General features: G+C 37.4%; 2 protein-coding genes across 2 annotated transcripts; one reads left to right on the forward strand and one right to left on the reverse strand.

Annotated features, from left to right (window-relative positions):
• Positions 1–4,385: 4,385 nt before the first annotated feature.
• On the reverse strand, positions 4,386–6,538 carry LOC117418507 (small integral membrane protein 10-like protein 2A). The gene is made up of 2 exons (XM_059035523.1): positions 5,986–6,538; positions 4,386–5,352 (listed from the first exon to the last, which is right to left on the reverse strand). Exons 1-2 carry the CDS (start codon positions 6,163–6,165, stop codon positions 5,332–5,334), a joined length of 201 nt encoding a protein of 66 aa, XP_058891506.1. The 5' UTR covers positions 6,166–6,538; the 3' UTR covers positions 4,386–5,331.
• Positions 6,539–8,022: 1,484 nt separating this feature from the next.
• LOC117418183 (ras-related C3 botulinum toxin substrate 1) lies at positions 8,023–17,940 on the forward strand. The gene is made up of 6 exons (XM_034030867.3): positions 8,023–8,259; positions 12,599–12,670; positions 13,664–13,781; positions 14,930–14,992; positions 15,755–15,914; positions 16,263–17,940. The coding sequence occupies exons 1-6, from the start codon at positions 8,225–8,227 to the stop codon at positions 16,391–16,393; spliced, it is 579 nt and encodes a 192-aa protein (XP_033886758.1). The 5' UTR covers positions 8,023–8,224; the 3' UTR covers positions 16,394–17,940.
• The last annotated feature ends 152 nt before the right edge of the window (positions 17,941–18,092 follow it).

The following is an 18,092-nucleotide window of genomic DNA, read 5'->3' on the forward strand; positions in this document are numbered from 1 at the left end:
TGGAGTCAGATTTATACAAGCACAAGGCAGCAAAAGTATGTTGTTATAAGCTTCAGATTTCAAGTTGTCACCCTTTTTAAAAGAACAATGGTGCAAATATGGAAGTGGAGCACCATGTTTAAAAATATACAGCATATAGGTCGACAGATAAAACTGGAATGCTTAAAAGAGCAGTTTTTTTTTAAAAACAAAAACTGCTTTGATCATATTGGGCTATGAAATGAATTACTGTGTAGAAGTGTGCCACTCGCAAATCTCAGATTCATAGCCAGAGGGATGACAGCCTGTACGCTTGTTAAAATCTGCTTTTAGTGGAGGCGAGACCGTGGCAGTAACAAAAGAGCAAAATTGGATTAGCAATAAATTGTTAATGTAAACCAGTATGGAAACCAACAGCATGTGGGGGTGTGAGGCCAAATCCGACACAGAATGAGTCATAAAAACAAGATCCAGGCTGTTGGGTATTTGGCTTACTCTGTTTATGCAATTCAAGTTAAAATACACAAAAGCAGGTTAGTAGCATACAGAAAAAGCTAGCAAAAATATACATTTTACACCTCAGATGTAAATATTTTTTTTTTAGCTCTTCAAAGTTTTTGTTTCCTACTGCCCAAATTCTCTTTTCTAACTCAAAACAACATTCTTATTTTCAACCTAATTTAAAACGACTTTACTTTTAATAGGGCACAAATTAAACAATGCACAAAGGTTCACTTTTTTATAATGAGGCTGAACAATGAGTTGTGAGCTCTGCTTCAGTGAAGTTTGAAAAAGTTGCTCCTCTTTTTAACCTACTACACTGTACAGCAGGTACAATACTCTATTGAAGGTATACAAGCACCCTTTCTGTGTGCTTCCTCATATCTCATCAATGTCCGTTTGATCACCTTATCACAGTGCACTATGCCAACCATGACAAGATAAAAAGAAAATAAAACAGGACAGGTTGATAACAGGGCTTAAACTGAATTCCATATAAAACTGCTGGAAAAACCACAAATGTCCTTGTGTAATAATATGAAAAAAAGGAAAAATAAATATTAAGTATAAGCTCTTGAAGGGCTGCATAACAGACAAGTAAGATCACATCATGTCAGTCTTTGAACCACTGCCCATCTGTCTACTGAGATTGTTTTCTCACTCCTGCAAGTGGCTGTCATAAATGGAATTCTAGGGTCATTTAAAAGCTTGAGGTGCTGAATAAAGGTATACTTACAGATGAAAGTGCAGACAAATAGTTCCAACTAAATCTCTCAGTGATAACACTGGGCAGTCCTGTGTTGCTTGCTATATAATCACAGTTGGTAGTGATCTGTATAGATTCATGCTGTAAGGTAAGGTTTGATTTTTTTTATCTGAACATAATGTTCATTCAATAAAGAACAAAAAAGGAACTACCTTTTACAGTACAACCGGTTGCTGTGTTTTCTGCTATACCATCCGATATTCCCTGGACTTTCCATAATTAGCCTGGCTTCCAAGTAATTGCTTGCTTGAAGTGTTCTGAATAAATAAGCATTATAGTTTGCATGCTTGGTTTGAATATCTATTACCTTTTCAATTCTTTGTTACAGTATAATAGAACCACATGTGATGTGCAACTGTCAAATTCCGACTGATGGGATCAATGCTCTCAGGCATTAAAGTGACAGTGGCAGCCTGTGTACATTATATAAAAAGCATCTTCAGAAACAACACTTCAGTATTAATGCTTACTTATGTGTGCTTTCTCAATATGCAAAAAAACATTAACTTAGCACACTTAAGTGGGCACCAACACATGTTACTGAATATGGCTGTTAATGTCCTACCTTAATCCAATCAGTAATTCATTCCCAGGCATGTTACTTCATTAACTAAGTGCAATGTGCCAGAACTTTGCATGGACTATTAATAAACCAGGGTCTGTGCTCTATGATTTACTCCTTCCAGCTGGGAGGACCAGGGCCAAAAACAACCCTCTTGGATGCCAATTTGTTCTCTTGCGGTGGTCTGTGCTTTTAATGGCACTCATCTATTAAGCAGAGGCTGCATATTTTTCTTTACAAAAAAAAAAAAAAGAGTTCTGGCTAAACTCCGGATTTCTATATAAAAATCAATGTCAAGTTGAGCCAGCAACAATGTAAAGGAGCAGAGCAAGAGAAAGGGTTTTGGCTTTTGCTTCCCTTTACTTCAATACTGCTTAGTGCTTGCAAATAGTTAACTCCCTCAAAAGCAAGTCAGAGGCATTTCTGTTGAAACGCCAAAACAAAAACTGGCTTTTGCTTTCCAGCAGCTATCAAAATTCACATTTGTCACCAAGAATGTTTTCCAGACAGAGTACCAAAGAAACACGTGTTGGTCTTGCCAATGGGTCCTGTCTTCATTAGACATTTCATGTAGTCAGAGTACGCTTTTAAGAACTGGACATAAAACAGCTAATATATCTGCCAAGTGGAAACAGGATACTGGATTCAAACCAAAGCCCCAGATGCAAAGGCACTTAGTGGGATTGGCTGTGCATTACATGCTGCAGTACCTGATGACTTCTGTTATTTATTTAAATCATTTGTTTGGATTTATTTTTTAAAAACTTGTAAAACATGGTCATATTAAAATGATTCATATTAATAAAAACATTCTTTTTTTATTAGAACTAGTTGTTATTTATGAGTCCAGAAGAAATGTCCCAAAAAGTAAAAATATCCACATGTACAGCACCTTACAAGCAAATGCTACTACAGGTGCAATATCAGTCTTATTTCCATCCATCCCCAAACTATAACCTTTTTTACTCCACATGTGGTAAACAAAATGCTGATCGCATATCATGACTCAGTTCCTAGTTAGTCTTCATTGATCTAATGAACAAGGCGGGCTTAAGTGTACAGTATAATTAGGGCTTCAGATTTTAACTGCTAAAAACCGATAAAACACTCCAGATACAAAAATAAATAAATAATGAAATTAAATGGGGTGTCCAATAAACACTGGAAAAACACTGGAAATAGTTACTCAATTCACATTGACTTGACCCCTTTCACCATGAAAAAATAAAATAACCAAAAAAAAACCTTTCCCAGTGCAGTTTGGCAATGCTTATCCTTCTTGACTTGAATCTTGCATTGATTCGTTATGAATACCCAAACCCTTCCCAACTACAGTGGCAGCAAATTCCTATATTTCTATTGAAGGACTGTAACATGCTTGCAAGATTTAAAACGAGATTACAATTAGAAACAGAGGATTGCTCGTGAGATTTAAAGCTATATTACAGTTCGAGAGGGAGTATTTACACGCTCATGGGATTTAAAAGAGAATTGCAAATTGGGGCGAAATGTAAAAAAAAATGCCTAAACACAGAAACCCCAGAAGAATATGCCCGTGACCATAAGGATTTAGTTGTGGAAGACAGCAAAGGAAAGAGGGTACAATTGAAGGGTGCAAGTACTGTCGAGTTACTATACATATTGTGACAGAAAAAAACTACTAAAAATTTTGGAAAGTAACTGAAAACAATAATTTCAGTAAGCAAAAGCCCCAAAACAAACGATTTTCATAATACTCGAAAATAGCTAAGAATAAGCACCGAAAAATGTAATTAATAAAAAACAAAAAACAGAAGCCCTGACAATAATCCTTGGAGGGTTTTTATTATTTTCCTTGCCCTTTATTAGTTTCAATACTCTTGTCACTGTTCACCTAATCATTGTGTTGTTTAAGTTTTTACTTCACTTTAAATTGTATTGATCAAAGCGATGGCTGATCTACCGCCATCATCTGTACATATTTACAGACATACAGGAATACACTCCCAGAGGCTCTCAGGCACATATGGACACTGAAAATAAGACATAAGACTGTATTTTATTAAAGACACCAGACTACACCCTAGTGGCTAAAAAGAGCAATGCTCTTTTAAGAATATTACTGACTGAGGAAACCCTGCAACTCACTTGGCTTTCCAGCACAGCAATAATTTGTTATTTTCTAACATATTCCAAACCAAACCACCTTTGTTTTATTCAGGATATAACATTGTGCAGGAGATACATTTTCATCAAGATCTTTCTGATTGTGGTTACCATTCCTGATTTAGACGTGATTTACAACAAAACATTTTGTTACCATAGTTCCACAAACCAGGAAATGCTTGTGTGATGAGCTTATAAAACAGGTAATGGCAAGTTCCCCTAAGAAGAAAGCACCTTGGTGTGTCACATGACTAAAACAATCGGTTTCTTTTTACAAATCTGCACCATTTGACAGATGTTATTGACTGTGAGTTCAATTTCTTAATTCCTTTTCAGTTAAAAATAATAAACATATCACATAAATAAAAGGTCCTTTACTCTTAAGGGAACAACTCAATAGAACAATAAAATCAAAATAATTAAGACAAACTCTTTGTAAATTTACCATGGACTTTTTCATTGAAGTTTATTTTGTGAGGGACAAAAACGCAACACAAAAAATTTTAAAGTAAAATGTAAAAAACAGTAAAAACACTTTAATTTACTGTCATGGAGTAGGCTGTTACAGTGGGCCAGACATTAGCTTGTGCAAACACTCTTATGACAAGCAACCACTGTATCTCTACATTTCACACTGAACATCTAAAACCAGAAAGCATGTGCCTGGTTCTTTCTGAAGGCATGAGGTCAAGACAGTGAAGAAAGAGGAACTGCCTACACCGCTCTAGTAGATCACTGGGGTGTTCTGGGAGCACTGCATTCAGGACACGATAGACGGCAGAAGGCCTTACACAACCCACATCCCTCACAAAGGCAAAGCGCAATCCATCTCAGATTATTCCAGTCTCTAAACACAGCAAATATACTTTATGGAGGTGAGTGAACTCATACAAACACAACGTTTTCTTCAGCGTGCCACCACACTCTGAGGTCAGCGACCGTTTCCTGTGCTCCTTGTAGCCGGTCTGAGAGAACCGTGCTGTCAATATATTTGAAGGCTTCCTCCAAGTTTCTCTTTTGAATTCACGATGAAGGCGTGTCATCTGTGCATTCTCTTGAGCCCTCCCGGGCCCCCATCGGTTAGCTTGCTGTGGAAGCTCTAAGGTATCCCTGCGATCCCTTCTCCATGGGAAAGGGATGGATTCCCACATGGAATCCAGGGATGGTGTCTTCTCTGCCACCTAAGGCACTGGGAAGCTTCCAGAGCTGGTACTGGGCTCACATTCCCCCTCACTCCCCTGTGCTGTGGGTTGTGAGAGAACAGACAAGTCCCCAAGGTCCTTTGGCATTCTCTTTCTGATTCAATTTCACGAGGTAAATGCACAGCTGTCAATATGATAGCAGAAAAAAATAATCTAATGAGTCCATCTTAAATAAATTAGTGAATTTCAATGTGGACCTGCAATTAAAAAAAAAAAAAAAACTGTTTAAGCTTTTTACTAATTCAGAATTAAGCCTGCAGAACATATCTCCTTAATAAATATTGTTCTTTTTGAAATCCAGGGAGAAAATGACTAAATACCATGAGTAAATAAATTACTAGGGATTTCAAAATCAAAACAAGAAAAAAAATAATTTTTATATATATATATATATATATATATATATATGATGACATAGTTGAATGGTTAGATTGTCTAGTCTAGATCTACAGTAGTTTTCCTTGAGACAATCTGTTGGAAACTACTGGAATACCACAGGTAAGGGAAGGGCGTGACGTGATAGACTCACTTTGACTTGAACCAGATTCAAGTTGCTGCATCGGTTACGTTCAAAATGATGATACATCTACAAAAATGTATAATATAACTGCAACCCAATCGTTCCGTCTAATTGCGTTCAATTAACAATATTGTACTATGCGTGATCAAACGTCTGGTCGTTACTTTACATTAATTACAGTACATCTACAGTCACTAACCTTTAGGGGTTGTTGGTGCATGCAATCTAAATGGAGATGAGCGCCCTCTACCGTGTGTGTGTGTATATATATATATACTCTGCAGTAAGTAAATACTGATCATGCACTAACCTGTACTCTCACATTGAATATCATGGACGCAATGAGGTAGAGATAGGGAAATTGTATTCTTAGCCTCCAGGCCAGGTCGAAGGAAATCAGCAAAGCTCTTGACAGCCCCTTGGAAAACAACACATAAGAGCTGCCAGCAGATCCCAAAAACCTAACCACCAAATCTGACAGGGCCGCCATACATAAACAACGCCTTGGATTGTAACAGAATCCGAGATTTACTAACTACCGCGTTTCGTACAGTCAGTTAACACCCTGCTGTGTATCCTGATCATTTCGGCAATTTCTTTTTCAGTCGATTATTCACAGGCGTTTTAAAAATGCTTTTCAAGGCTGCCGACTCGTGTTTACTTTTTTTTTTTAGTGACCCGTATCTGTGAGGATGGGCGACTCGGCGGAAGCGATGCAGATTCACTTCCTGTGCCTGACAGCGTCGTGGAAGTTGATGATAATAATAAAGCTAGCTAAATTCACGATGTCTTGCTTTTGTCCAAAATAAATTGTTTTAAACAACGGATTTGTATACGTGTTTACAGTAGTAATCAAATTACAGCGACTTGTCGTTCATGGATGTGTCACTTCATGGACATGAACCACCCAGGCACAATTAACTTACTTTTGCAGGAATCTCAACCATGTCTGCTCGGAACAACATGGTTTTTTTTTTTTTTATCAACTGACCTTTATCACAACAAGAGTATATGTGTGCTAAGGTCCCTTCTCTTCAAACATGTGCCGATTCCACAGAGATGCTACACAACCTCTCCACCATCACATGAACTACACAGCTCCCAGAGCGTCTCTATCAGAATAATGTAGAAATGGATCGGACATTTTTAATCATGTTCAGTCGCATGATGAATTGTCCCTACGTTTGTCAGAATGTCATCTCAAATAAAAGCAAGTAACAGCGGACAGCTGGCCGTGTTGCATTAATAAATCTGTGTGTATGCGGCGCACTCCAGTGGTTACTTAGTAAAAGTCTTGGCTTTCATAAAATTATAATTACCTAATGTGCCTGTGCACTGTGTATGGTTGCAAATGTCATTTTTCAACACAACAGTGTTCGCTTTTATATGTGTATTCGTCATTATTAATCAACAAGGACATCTGACCAAAATCTTTTCACTTCCCAGCCACTGGAATCCGGTTTTACTCAAGACAGGTTTTATACATTTTAGGGCAGTAGTATTAAGATCCATCTTTAAGTCATTAAATAGATCCCTAAGGTATTCTGGTATCTGCATACAGCTAGCCTTGAATGACTTGCTTTTAGTTTGCATTAGGAAGATTTTTTTATATAACAACCATTTAGAAAAAAATATATTAAAAAAAAAACGAAACAACAATAATATTTTCAAAGAATCCTATTCAGAATATTAGTTTTCTGTTAGTCAGTGAGAGGAACCTTAACTTTGAAAGTAATGCTGTAGCGCAGATCTCCAAAGATACGGTGCATATTGGAAATGAAAACAGTTAGGTTGCTCTATATTAACAGCTAATCCTGCTACTGTACTGTTTTCTACAGTAAAAGTACCAGGAATGCGCTTGTGGTTACGAGAGCCGTGACTCAGCGTCTCTGTCCTGAGCACCTTTGTGCACTTTGTAAAAGATTGACGTGCGCGCCGATGTATGCTGGAATAGGCAGCTAAAAGCAATATCCACTAGAAACTGTCCTCGGGGCATCAGGTGATTCTAGTGCATTTGCCAAGCACACCCACATTTCACTTCCAGAGCTCGCCACCTCTCCGACATCAACCCAGACCTTAAGCAATCCAAGCCCTAAACCCTAAACCCTAAATCTAACCCTTAAGAACCACCTGATGCCCTGAAGACAGTTTCTCGTGGATCTGCCTTTGTGCTGCTTGGGAATAGACAGACGTGCGCGCCGATGCATGCGGGAATAGACGGACGTGCGCGCCGATGCATGCGGGAATAGACTGACGTGCGCGCTCCGACAGGGCTCGATCCCTAAATTCGTAGGAGAGGCCGGAAATGACTCAATAGTGAACAGGGAGCTGCAGTTTCCGTTTTCTGAGCTGTAGGCTTTTTTTTTTTTTTTATTTAGGGTGGTGGCTGTTTGCGACTCAACTTCTAGTTAAGAGTGGAAGGAGGCCAGATTGTTGATGTAAATGCAGGACGGAGAACAGTAATGTTATTTTAGCGATCACCGTATATCCCATAAAATCCACATCTCTATAATCACGGAGAGCAGAGAAGGTAGAAATCACTAGGAGCAATGCAGGCCATTAAGTGTGTGGTTGTCGGAGACGGGTAAGTTTTAATTCCTGTTTTATGGGACAATGTTGTTTTTTTTTGAGTAATAACCGATTCGTACTTCACTGAACTGGACTTCCCTCCGTCGCTGCGTTGCACATTGCTGGTTTCAAAGTAAGGCCATGGATTGAATTTACAACATTCGTTTTTCCGGTTTTTTTAAGCGTTTGAAAGAGATCAACGTTCTTTCTTTACTTCAAGTGGTTTATCCAGAAAAAAAGTTTTGGTTTCCTGTGATTTACGAGGGGTATGAGTGAAAATGCGGCATATGAATACATAAATATTACCTTATAACTTTACTCGTACATGCACATACTGACGATAAAACAAGGTGAACGTAGTTTTTCCATATATAACATTTTAGATCATTTCTGTTTTAAATGAAAATTAACTTAGAAGGTCCTTTTTAATATTAAACCATATCTACAGATTTTTATTCCTGCCTTTCTGTTCTAGAAACTGTACAAAAAACAATCTTCGCTAAGTTTATAAGAGAACATATCATGACTTTTAACGTGTATACAGTCTTGGATAAAGTGTGTTATATTAAACCGTTAGAGTCGTTGCACGCGACTGTTTATTTCAGATTACTCCTTGTTAGTCATTTGAATAATAAAATGTGTTTTTTTTTTTCAATCGGTTCTCCACCATCCACCCTGTTTCAACAGTCTTGTGCTGCGATGAGTCAACAAGGAGGGAGTTTTTTTTAAGTCTGTTTGAGATTAAGGCAAATGAAATAGAAAGGGATCCTTAACAACTGACACCTTTATAAAATGGTCACAGACATTGATTTTTCAGTTTGCTGGAATTAAATCTCGTTTAAAATGTGTGAGATATAGATTCGTATTATGGAACAATTATACACGAAATTGCTTAATTACTAACGAGTCCTCCAATCGCCAATGCTGTTGAATGTATTTCTTTAAAATAACTATGTGTGAAGTTTAGTTAGTGAAGGGCTGTGTAAAATCCATTTGAAAGTTTCAATAGGCATACATTTAAGCGTAGTTTTACTAGCATGGAGATGTTCTTTTTCAATGCAATTTGTGACATTATGCAGAACAGCTTGAGGTGGCGATAATAACTGTTCTTTTGAACCGTTTCTTTGTTATCAAGACTGAAGGATCAAGTTATGCGTGTGTTTTTTAAAATGTACTTCCTTGTATGTGTCTGGGGAATTTGTTTTGGAAGTTCATTAAGCACAGTATCTTAAAGTTTAAACTTGGTTATTTATGTATTAGACACATTTGACACTTGGCATCCAATGCATATTATATGATACCGTTCAATCAAGACAACCATGTTTTACTGTGTTAGTGGTCTAGCCACAGATTTTGTATTCTGTTAGTGGGAGAAACCGCAGCCCTTGGGGAGAGTTCTGATTCAGTATTTTGCCTGTATACTGTGTACAGATAAGAGAAATCAATGATGACACGAAAAGTTCAGTATTATGACTGAATTAGTCTTGACTCCCCAGCACACCCAGAGTACAGTGCACTCTTATAGTGGCCCTTTGTACTGCAGAACAAGTTATATGGTGGTATGGTGAAGTCTACCATTGTTTCACTTGTGCTGTCTTGACTAAAGCAGAAAACAAACAGTACTGTATCTTAACTGAAGCTCCCAACTGCAGTGTAATAGAGGGAGCACTGTGCCCAGTCACCCCAACGCCACTGAGCTTATCCAGATAACTGTGTGCTAAATGTTTGTCATTATGCAAACATTTGTCTAGACCATAAATTCTTTAGCATCACTGAGGCCATCATCATTATTATTCAGTCCCTGCAGGGTATGCATATCCTTGGAGTGGAGGATATAGAGAAGCCCTTATACTATTGCAATGGAATAGTATCTGGGCATCCTCTTCTGTAATTGAGGTGAATCGGGAGGTGTTTTATTTTGGTGTGCTCATACCCATCAGGGTTGTTGCTGGTGTAATTGTTAAGATCAAAGGGCTGTTTAGATAAAGGAGACTACATTGGTAACTTTTTTATTTATTTACGTGATTATAGATTGGTTACTCCCTGACTGTACACACATTTGCTTTTGTAGGCAGAATGCTTAGTAATAGATCACCCTCACAGTTGTAACTTGCTTTTGTTGCCCTAGTAAAGCACTTTTTATGTTGTCCTAAATACAGCAATATACACAATTTGTGTTGCTAGTCTGTTTGTGACCTTTTTTATGGTTCAGCCTTCATTGAATTGGCAACAGTTTAGCTTTTCATTTTTAGAATTAGTATGCAATCTTGAATGGACATGACAATTTTCATTTTATCCCCCCAAGGAATTTTGAAGCGTGTGAGCTGAAATGAAGTACCCTGATTCAGGTGTTTCTTGGGTCTCCCTAAGCAGTGATTTAGATCTTTAGAACAGTGTCATTTTTGTAAGAGTTTATATACAAAGATTTAAAGATGTATTCCATCAGTTTAAATTGTAACAGTTTGTTAATTGCATTCTCCCGATGTTTTGACAGCTGTGCTTAAATATGCAAGTGTTGCTTCGTTAAGTTTGTCAGTTTATTCATATGGGCTGCTTGGCAAAACCAGATTCATATTGTGCTTACAAGGTGCACTTTCTCGTAGTAGTTGTTGACCTATATAAATGCCACTCCCTGCAGTACTATAACAGTCAAGTACCTAGGACTAGATCTGACTGGATCATTTTAACAAAGCACAGTTTTTTATTTATTGTTTGTGTTCTGGGTTCCCCCAAGCTTTCCATCGCTGTTCTGTGTATGGTGTTTTACTTGGCAGGGAGTTGGGGGGAGGGTGGCTGCTGCTGTCAGTCAGGTCCCTGCTTGTTGCATAACGTCTTTTTATAAAAGGGCCTCTACTCCAGACTTGCAAGTTTACCCCTCCTCCTCCTCCTCCTCCTCCTCCTTCCCTAATCTGGCCTAGATTTCAAAAGAGCAGTGCATCCAAGTAATTTTCTCTGCACTCCTAGATTGTATTGTTTTGAAGAGCCACCTACAATAAAGTATCTTTTGAAAAAGATCTTTGGCACAACTTGTATCTTTAAAGAAATAGAAACGCACTGAACCCCCACCACCTCATTAAAACAACGTGTACTTTTATGTATTGCAGGCTATTATCAGTACATGTACTGAGTGGCCTCCTGATGTTATATTTACACTAAATGCCTGGTGAATTATTCCCCGATGTACTGTACACTGTGTTGGGACATCAAAGTACATCTTGCAGAATACAATCTGCTTTGCTTGTTTGCATGTACTGAAGGAAGCGACAGGTATAAAGGGATGTTGCAAGTCAACAATGTGATTTTGCAAGTTGTATTTGGTGGTACAGAGTAGTGGGGAAGAAAGCAACCACATGCTAGCCTCTTGTTTCCTTCTGTATTGTGTGCATTTGTCTTTTTTGTGCATGACAGTTCAACGTGAGGTAACGGCTGGACGTTTTTAGTTAGTGTTCAGAAATTAAGATTTAAGAGTTATGTTTTTGTGCACATTGTACTGGTTTTACTCAAAAGCGATTCCTGTTCAGGTATTTATGAATGGGAATAATAAGAGACATGCACCTGTTTGATGACCAAGAAAAATAACTGCATTTCTAAAATTAAATTATACGAAGGTTAATTTAAAGGTTTAATAAAAATGTCTGTTTTAGTTTTTGTAATTTATTTGATTTACTACAATTAAAGTGTTTAATTTTTTTTAATTCAGTCAGTACATATTTTATGTGATTTCCATCTTTCACATTTATTCAAATGAATAAAGGACAGTTTAGATTAGGTTTATTTATAATGTTACAGGTTTAAACATTTAACATGTTTTTAATTTGACATAATGCAGCTGAACAGGTAGGCCTCAGGTAAAGTTTGGGAACCCCTGCAATGCAATTCAGGTGTCTCATGGGGCTTTCATCTCAGAATGTTGAGGTAAACAGTTCAGGGCTATTTTTTGTGCACACTGTTTGGAATGCAGGTAGATTTGTACTGTACTGGTGGAATACTTTGATTTATTGTAGGATTTGTTGAATAATCCCTTGGACAGTGCTAATCCCTCCCATTTGAATGTAACTTGATCTTTGAAACATTGAGTACAGAAATGTTTTTTGGATGTAGTGCTGCTGCAATATTAAAGGAGTTTGCTGACTGAACCTGGTTGTTTTCCTCTTGCAAAGACACTGACTCGTTTTATATAGCTACTTGTTTTGCATACACACATGCATGCTGTAAAACACATTGCCAGGGCTTGGATTCACTGTTTTAAGTTTGTTATGTCATTTTCAGAAAGACTATTCTGCTGCTGCAGGAAATATTCACCTTATGTGTGCAGTCTTTTGGTCTATTAACTCAACTTGTCTTTCTTTTTACAGCGCTGTAGGGAAAACATGCCTGCTTATCAGTTACACCACCAATGCGTTTCCTGGAGAGTATATCCCCACTGTGTAAGTATCTGCAATGTATAGATCACTCTTATTGACCTTAGGAACTTTCACTTCATCCACAATTAGGAATCCAAGAAGCTTCCAGCCTTTATTTTGTGAGCTATTGTTCTCAAGGTAAATGTATACATTAGGTGGATTCAGAACTTTTTTGCATCTGTCAATGTGGCTTTGCTTTTTATGGCAACTTGGAATTAATTTGAAACGTATTATTCAGCATGGAGAATCCGCTTTGAATGAATGGCAATGAATTAATGATTGAAATTGCAGATGATTTTATAAACTGTGAAGGGCGCTCGAGGCCTGATGACTGTGGTGGGCACTCAGGGCCCGAGTGAGATAAATTTGGCCGGAGGCCTCGTCCGTGGGTGTCCGATGGCTACCTGCGTGAGGCCGGCTGGAAATACATGAACAGTTACATGCATCCCAGTGCCGCAGATAGGAAGTGGCTATGGGCCACCTCCCCCCAAAAAGACGAGGCCACCAAACCATGAAAGGAGAATAATAATAAATAATTAACACACTCCACAGTGGCGCCCTGCCACCTATCCCCCAAATATTAAATTTAATGAAAATCAGCAGCTGAGACACGGCCCATCCCTCAGAGCATGACTGCGCTGGGGGAGAGAGCCCAGCCTGTCCAACCCGACCACTCACCCCGCAGAACTAAATACGAACCGCTCAGCACTCCGGTAAGGAAAAAAAAAACCCTAGTCGCATATTAATTTTTTTAGGGGGAAACCTCAAGGAATCCATGGCTGAGGGCAGCCCTTCCTCCAGGCTCTAAGCGGTCAACTCCCATTTCAGCCTCCCAGCGCTTGACTGAGCAGCCGAAACAAAAAGAAGCAACATGAAAGAATAACACACGGAGCATGTATGCGCTTGCTGATGACGTGTTGGTTAGGGGCGGATTCTCCTTTGCAGAAAAGCAACCGAGTTTACAATTCTTTTATTAAGTGTTTCATGTTAACAAGGTATTGTTCCTCCATCTTACAGCTTTGACAACTATTCTGCAAATGTAATGGTTGATGGCAAACCGGTTAACCTGGGACTGTGGGATACAGCTGGACAGGAAGACTATGACAGATTACGTCCCCTATCGTACCCCCAAACGGTAAGGTTGATGCTGGTTATAGAACTGTTAGACTCCAATGATGTAAATAATCATTTTCTGAAGGACAAAAGTTGACCTCTACTTTTCCAGATATAAACCATTGCGACGTAATCAGATTCACAGATTTTTTTTATTTCTTCTTGGTAACTGGTAACTGAAATATTTGAACATTCTCATCAATTCAGCGACATTGGCACTACAAAAATAGACGTGCAGAATGATAAAGATTGACATTTTTCAGGATTGCGCTTTTAACAGTGATGACAGTAAGTATAATTAACGCTAAAGCCAACGTGGCCTCTTGGAATTACGAGGAGAGCTGTTTTCTGTCTCTCTTTCTATCCCTTGCAAACCTTTGTCTGTTCAGCATGATTGTGAGCTATTTTAAATATAGCTGTTTCAAGCTATGCATGCAAAAATGGTCTGGTATACTATCTTAGTTCATATTCCTTACAATAAAGTAACTGAAGGTTCTGTAGGTTAAAATTGATACTGTCAAATCACAAATAAATCAATGTGATACAATAAGAAAAGAAGTTTCTGTTTCTTCCCCCTAAATTCTTAAATACATGTTGAGAGCCATAGTTAGAAATGAATCCCTGAAGTGAAACTGACCTTTGTTTTATAGAATGCTCTGAACACTGATGGGTGTGTGGTGTACATTGATGAAAGCTTAACAAGGCTGGATAATATACTTGTATACTTGACAGCCAGCAAGAGGAAAGCTTTCAGGGGTTAGATTCAGACGTTATGCTGATTTAATTTCTTCCAACCTGTACTCCACATGTAGTGTCAGTGTTGCATTCTTATCAATCTGTAGATCTTGAACCAAAATACTCTGATCTTTACTGTAGCTACAGTGCAAGTGTTTTATTTTTAAAAAAGTAAAAATAAACTCCTTGGTTTCTTCCTCTTTTAAAAAGATGCGTTAGGGGATTTTGGTCATGGTTTGTTTCAAATTGAAATTCACACTTGGAGTGTATTTTACTGGTATAGGGTGACTTAAATATGCTGAGCAACCAGTATAATGTGCTTTGATGGGACTATTGCACAGTAATAAATGTTACCCACTACAAATAACTGTTCAACCAAGCAAACTTGTTTCTCTAATAAGTTAATAATATTAAAAACTTTTTCCCCTCCTGTAGGATGTCTTCTTAATCTGCTTTTCACTTGTGAGTCCTGCATCCTTTGAAAATGTCCGTGCCAAGGTAGGTCTAGAAGTGTTACTCTCCAGGTCAAAGTCTCCTGGAGAAGGAAGTTGTTAATGGAAATATATATCTTTAGATCTCTGTTTATAACTATGCAGTAAAGCCTTCTTGGTTATTAATGCATGAAAAAGACTTAAGTTGAAGGTGAAAATGAATTCTGTAAATCCACAAACCAAGCAGTGCATTGCAGTGTAAATGGGTTAGAGCTTCTTTTGCAGAAGTGTCAGGAAGAGGGATGTGAAGGTCTGCTGACATATTGTTCTAGTTTTAAAATAGTTGTGGTGATATAATGGGTGTGTTCTCTTTCAAATTAGTTGATTTTAAAAGTTGTATTAAAAGACTATCCTGGGTTAACTAATCCATATGGTTTTGGTTTCCTATACAGAAAAATAAAATAAGCTTTGGTTTATAATAAATCAATGCTGGCTGGCATTACAGGGTTTTTTTTAAAAAAAAATTTAATAACATAAAGGAAACTTCATAGACTTAAAATCACTGAATGACAAGTGCTCTGTGGAACCACACAATAAAAAGTCCCTGAACTCAAGTTCTTAGGGTTTTGTGCTGCCGTGTGTTGAGTTAGTGTAACTGCAGATGGAAATATCTATTTTTAGATGTATGGTATTGGCACAATACATTTAAAAAAAAAACAAAAACGTGCAAGGGTTTCTTCAAGCATATAAAACCAGGAAAAATGACTTGGCTTTGGCAAAGTGGGGGAAATGAAACATGATTTGATGGTTGTTGCTGTTTCTCTTTTAGTGGTATCCTGAGGTGAGACACCATTGCCCAAACACTCCTATCATTCTTGTGGGCACCAAGCTGGATCTGAGAGATGACAAGGACACGATTGAGAAACTAAAGGAGAAGAAACTCACTCCCATCACGTACCCACAGGGACTGGCCATGGCTAAAGAGATTGGTGGGTCTCGAATTATTGTAACATCTGCAAAACATTGGATGTGAATGTACCGTGTAACAGCCATGCAGTTGATCTATTTGAAATGACCTATTTTGAAGAACAATTCAAAACAAGTTTAGAATGGAAACAATAACAGTGTGAAGAGTTCCACCTCGTACAGAAGCTGATTTTTGCAGCCAGTTTCTTGTAACCTTTGCTGAATTAAAATGCAGCAAATGAAATAAATCAAGCTTGACCTCAAAATTGTTCTTTCTTTGATGCATGTTTAATGAAACTATATGGATGTGAGCCACTGCCTATTAAATAAATGCAGCTGGATGACGTTGCTGTTTCCTCTTCCTTGTACAGGTGCAGTGAAATATCTGGAATGCTCGGCACTTACACAGCGAGGCCTGAAGACGGTGTTTGATGAAGCTATCCGAGCAGTTCTGTGCCCACCTCCCGTCAAGAAGAGGAAGAGAAAGTGCATGATTCTGTAAACGCCAAATCCATTTTTTTCGCTTTCCTCAAGATTCAAATATGCCATTTTTTTCTTCTGTTGTAATTAGTGTTTCTATAATCCATTAATCTTACCTTTTTAAATATATTCCTAATTAGCTTTCATTTAGTTTTTGAAAAAAAAAAAAAAAATGCTGTCTTGCAACATTTTTATAACTTGCTGAAATTAAAAAAAAAAAAAAAGTCCATCAAACCTATTTTTCCTTTTGCTTTGTAGAGTGTACAGTCTTCAAAGTGTTGCCAAACTATCTGCTGTAATTAACGAAACAAGTCCTGCAAACACTAAACGCAGTAGCTAATATATATATATATATATATATATATATATATATATATATATATATATATATATATATATATATATATATATATATATATTTATATATTAAGTTTTATTAAGGTCTGTTAAGGAATATAAATCTGGCTTGGTTAAAAGGAGACTAAAACGTTTACTTTTTTTAATGAACAAAAACAATTGCTTAAATATTAGCTGATTTATGGCGTTGTAGTGCAACTATTGAATGCTAACCTGTGTTTACTGTGTAACCATGTACATCAAGTCAGATGAGTGCTTATAAAACTTACTGTATTCAGTGGTTTGAGATTCACAAGTAAATGCATTATTATTGTAAGAGCTCTTGCAGCAATTTAAAAACAAAAATAAGCCTCTAACTTGTTTTTGCTAAGGGTATTTTTCTGTCCCCCTCACCCCTTTAGTCAATTGAGAAAGTCAGAAACCTAAAGATGCTTTTTGTGTGAAACCGCAGTATTGCTAAGATTAGTTTTGGCACAGAAATGTGATTATTTGTGCTACTGAAGAAAGTGTCAAAAATAACACTGAGCTGTGACTTCTAGGTTGGAGTGGTGCAACAGCTGGCCAGGTTTTATGGCTTGGACCTTTACATTCAGGATTTCTGTACCTTTTTTGGTATTGGGGCAACTATCTTGCTTTTGTTTAAATCACACATTTACATCCAAGTAACAAAGCCTGTGTTTGAGACTTAAACCATCAGTTTGGCTAATAAAGATGTTCAACTAAAACCCAATTTGGCTATTTTTAATCTTGTTTGTAACTACCTGCTGGTGTTATTTGGGGTTAGAATCCTGTGAATTGACTCTTTAATGGCTTTAATTTTTAATCTTCCTTTTTTTTTATTAAAGTTTCACATCACTGTAAGCCTCATATTGTGTATTATCCCACTTAATGCAAATTATAGCTCTTGATTTATGTTAGTTCCTACATTTCAAAGCTTTTAATATTGCTGCAGATTGTATATTGTATACTATTTACTGAGTGGTAGTAGTTTTAGAATTTCAATGTGATTCTTATAGTGACATTGCATTTTATTTTCAAACTTTTGAACCACTGGAACCAAATAAAACATTTCCTAGGATAGGCAGGTAGGTGTCTTGACATTCTTGCTGATGTCTTTAGCAAAATGTTCTACATGGATGAGTAAGCTTTTTCACCGTGGAAAATGTTAATACTTATGGATTTTAACAAAGCCAATAAACTAATTAAACATAATGTGTTGGTCCATTATTAGGTAAATCGCTTCAAATATGCAATATATCTAGTCTAGATCTTTTCAGGTGAGTTTCAAGTCCTGCTGCATGTAAATACCTGCAGTGTGGCTGTGATTGCATATATTGCCTTCACTTTAGTAATTGATATTATGA

The sequence above is a fragment of the Acipenser ruthenus genome, chromosome 13, assembly GCF_902713425.1.
Source record: "Acipenser ruthenus chromosome 13, fAciRut3.2 maternal haplotype, whole genome shotgun sequence".
Lineage (NCBI taxonomy): Eukaryota > Metazoa > Chordata > Actinopteri > Acipenseriformes > Acipenseridae > Acipenser > Acipenser ruthenus.

What these genes read in the sequence shown, in the direction of transcription:
- LOC117418183 (XM_034030867.3), top strand. Translation starts at nt 8,225, where the DNA reads ATGCAGGCCATTAAGTGTGTGGTTGTCGGAGACGG. An exon ending in GGAGAGTATATCCCCACTGT is followed by an intron (nt 12,671 to 13,663) that starts GTAAGTATCTGC and finishes TCCATCTTACAG; the next exon opens with CTTTGACAACTATTCTGCAA. An exon ending in TTGAAAATGTCCGTGCCAAG is followed by an intron (nt 14,993 to 15,754) that starts GTAGGTCTAGAA and finishes TTTCTCTTTTAG; the next exon opens with TGGTATCCTGAGGTGAGACA.
- LOC117418507 (XM_059035523.1), bottom strand. Translation starts at nt 6,165, where the DNA reads ATGGCGGCCCTGTCAGATTTGGTGGTTAGGTTTTTGGGATCTGCTGGC. An exon ending in TATTCAATGTGAGAGTACAG is followed by an intron (nt 5,353 to 5,985) that starts GTTAGTGCATGA and finishes TTTTAATTGCAG; the next exon opens with GTCCACATTGAAATTCACTA.